Here is a 3,462-nt window from a genome sequence, read left to right as displayed (position 1 = left end):
TCTCTCTGCTAATTCCTGCGAACAATGGAATCAACCGAGTGCAATCCATTCATCCATCCATCTAAAAGATATTTGATATAGCGCCTTTTCCTTGCAGTTACAAAGCGCTGCACACACGCTCCACAATGTTTGGGCCACTTAAAAACAAAAGTTAGACACTTCTCAGAGATCAGTAAAGTATATGTAGGCTGGTAATAGGTAGTTTCTAGCAGAATAGATGTGACGTGAGTAGTTTCTTGAACTGGTCAACAGATGACGCCGTCTGCACAGCAGTAGGTAGTTGGTTCCACAGTTTTGCAGCCACCGATGCAAAAGACATTTCACCAGCACATTTCTTAGAGAGACACTGAGTGAGCCAGATGGATGATGATGAGCGGGTATTTCGGACTCGAGGACGACGAACCAAGCAGTCAGCTATGTACGGGGGACATCGGTGGTTGAGAGACTTGTAGACCAGTAGTAGGATCTTAAAAGCTATTCTCTGTCGTACAGGCAGCCAATGGAGTTCAAGTCGGAGCAGAGCAGAGAAGACAAGCCTTGCCGCTGAGTTTTGGAGTCTCTGAAGGCGATCAAGGTCCCTCTGGCTGAGAACACTGAAGAGACTGTTGCAGTAGTCTAGTCTGGAAAGGACAAGAGCCCTTGCCGCAGCGTGGCATGTTGACTTATCAATAAACCGCCTCACCCTCCCCAGGTTACGTAGGTGGTACTTGATGCTTCTGCTGAGAAGGTTGACATGAAGACTTAAGTTCACAGATGGTTCAAGTGTTACTCCCAGATTGCGGATGGACTTACATGGTTGGAAGGATTTCTCACCAATCATCAGTTTGACATCGTTCATTAGATGGGATGACCGATGATGCGGTGAAGCAGAGACAAAGAATTCAGTCTTGCCATCGTTGAGTTTGAGCTTGTTCGCATTCATTCAACGCTGAATTTCAGTGATACAACTACTGAGTCTGCCAAGCGCAGCATCAATTGCAACTGGATCAGTTGGGTCAAACATCACGTAGATCTGAATGTCATCTGCATACATGTGAAAGAATACTCCATGAGCCCGAAGAATATCACCAATGAGACGAATGTAAAGGGTGAAAAACAAGGGTCCGATGACAGAACCTTGTGGAATTCCATGTGGCAATCTACAAGCTTTCGAAAGCTGACCAGAGATTAGAACATGGCTGTTCCGGTCTTCAAGGTATGAATGGATAAGCTTGAGAGCGAGATCTGTAATACCAAAATGGTCTTCAAGACGATTCAGCAGAATCTAATGGTCTATTGTGTCAAACGCAGCAGACAAGTCAAGCAGCACCATCATTACTCCTTTCTGACTATCAATGGCTTGAAGTAAATCCGTCTGAATCTTAAGTAGTGCTGTTTCAGTGCTATGGTGTTCTTTGTATGCCGATTGCGTGGGCTCAGCAAGTCCATTATCCTGGATGTGCTCAGTGCCGCAGATCGTTTCTATCTAGTGATACTTTCTTGATGACTGGTATCACTAGCGCCTCTTTGAGATCAGTAGGAAAGAAACCACTAGACAGAACCTGGTTCGTAAGGTTTTTTTGTAAATTCCCAATGGCTGTCAACTGTTAAACTTATTTTTCATGAGTCCTGAAATATTTATTTGCTACTGCTTGTCATAGTAGTATGAAATCTTACCTCTCAAATGGTAATCATTCCGTCACGTTAGTTTCTCACTTGTCAACAGTTATTTTTAGTACTTCCGTAATTTCTAATTCTGTTTCATTTGATGTATATATTAAAGGGGGTATATATATATATATATATATATTTACAGCTATTGCTAATTAGGAGGCATTTATCCATATTACTATCTGACATTTTTTCTGTGACCGACAATGTAGGGATGTGAAACTGTCTCGTGTGCTGTTGCTCTACTTTGACTATCCTATTCCATTAACGAAAGCGACGGATGCATGCGATTGGCTCAGTGATGTCCTTGAGGCGACAGCGAATGATGGCTAGCATCACCTTGCGGAACTCTGGCATTGTCCTGGCGTAAATCAGAGGGTTGACGCAACTGTTGAAGGTCAACATCAGGCTTGTCCAAGGGATACCCGGATTGCTTGAAGGAATGAGAACGCTCACAGTGAACGGAAGCAGGCAAATGACGAATGCTAGGACCACAACGGCAAGTCTTTTCGTAACCGTGACGTTGTATTTGTTCAGGTGTGGGTCTGCCTTGTTATCTGGCAAATTTTGCTTGATGGGTCTTAGACGTTTCTGATTAGCTTTGGTACTTTTTGGAGACTGCCTTGATTGATTCTCAGAATTTTCAAGGGGTGTGTTTTTTGGTAAATTCTCAATGGCTGTCAATTTGCCCTCTCCATTTGATGTATCGGTTTCGGTTGTTTGTGATGTTTCAAGGTTTGAAGTTGACCGGCTTTGTGTAATGTTCTCTTCAGGTGTGAGAGTGCTCCATTTAGTAGATGGAAACTCTGATGAGGTCATTTCCATGTTGAGATTGTCTATGCCTCGCATCTGGGGTGCTCCGGCCTTTTTGAGCTGTTTCATCTTTTTACGTTGTCCCGAAACGAAAAGATAGATCCGAACGTAGATAACAACCATGACAATGAACGCAGGAATGGCGGCACATGCCCCGGCTATGAGGCTATATAGGAATGAAGTTGGAATTGAATTATCCTGGGCGCAGGCCTTAAAATTGTTAGAATATCCCAGTCGGCCCAACCCAGCAAAGTGAGGTACCAGGCACAAAAGAGCTGGGTACATCCAAGCGCTTAGCAGCATAAAGCATATGTTTCTAGTTGTGTAGAGTTTCTGGAAGTATATCATTGACTTTGTCAGCAGGTACCAGCGGTTAAAGGCAATGAGGGCCAGCGTCATGACGCTGGCACCCAGACATATCCATGCCATGGCCGAATTGGCTGCGCAAATCCAACCGGGCAAAGGCCATCCGTCACGGCTTAGCATGGCGACAACATTAAACGGGAGACAGAGGCATATGAGAAGGTCGCAACAGCCTAAGTTGACGACGAACCAGTTGGTGGATGAGCGAAGTTTACGGGAAAGGACTACGGCGGTGATGACAAGTGTGTTGCCGATGGATCCCACAACGAAGACGATACAGAAGAAAGTCGCTATAGCAATGCGCTGGTTGTAATCTTCGAACACAAAGATATCCGTATCGCTACTCCTGTTAGTGATTATGGCCATGGTTGTTGGGATGATATTACCTTCCATAATTATCTCGTCTTACGTCGTCGGCTCGTCTTCTGAAAAATAGAAATAGAAATCATGAAGAGAAGAAGTAGATTACATCAGTTTAAACAAGCGCTACTGTCCGTTGCATATGCGGCGTCACCTGACTGACGTTTAGGACTGCGTCCATGATTATTACCAGGGCGCTTGAGCAAAGACGACGGAAGCAAAGACGACGGGAGAATAACGGCGATACAGATCTGTCGTCGTGTTTAGGGAATGAAC

The 3,462-nt window shown here is 44.6% G+C and overlaps 1 protein-coding gene across 1 annotated transcript; it reads right to left on the bottom strand.

Annotated features, from left to right (window-relative positions):
* Window positions 1-1,914: 1,914 nt before the first annotated feature.
* Window positions 1,915-3,192, bottom strand: LOC581364 (probable G-protein coupled receptor No18). The gene has a single exon (XM_781370.2). The coding sequence runs from the start codon at window positions 3,190-3,192 to the stop codon at window positions 1,915-1,917; it is 1,278 nt and encodes a 425-aa protein (XP_786463.2).
* Window positions 3,193-3,462: the final 270 nt, after the last annotated feature.

Source organism: Strongylocentrotus purpuratus, unplaced genomic scaffold (genome assembly GCF_000002235.5).
Source record: "Strongylocentrotus purpuratus isolate Spur 01 unplaced genomic scaffold, Spur_5.0 spur5_scaffold_7, whole genome shotgun sequence".
In the NCBI taxonomy this organism is placed as follows: Eukaryota; Metazoa; Echinodermata; class Echinoidea; order Camarodonta; family Strongylocentrotidae; genus Strongylocentrotus; species Strongylocentrotus purpuratus.
Note: the sequence above shows the minus strand (reverse complement) of the source record. Positions and strands in the feature narration are given on the sequence as shown.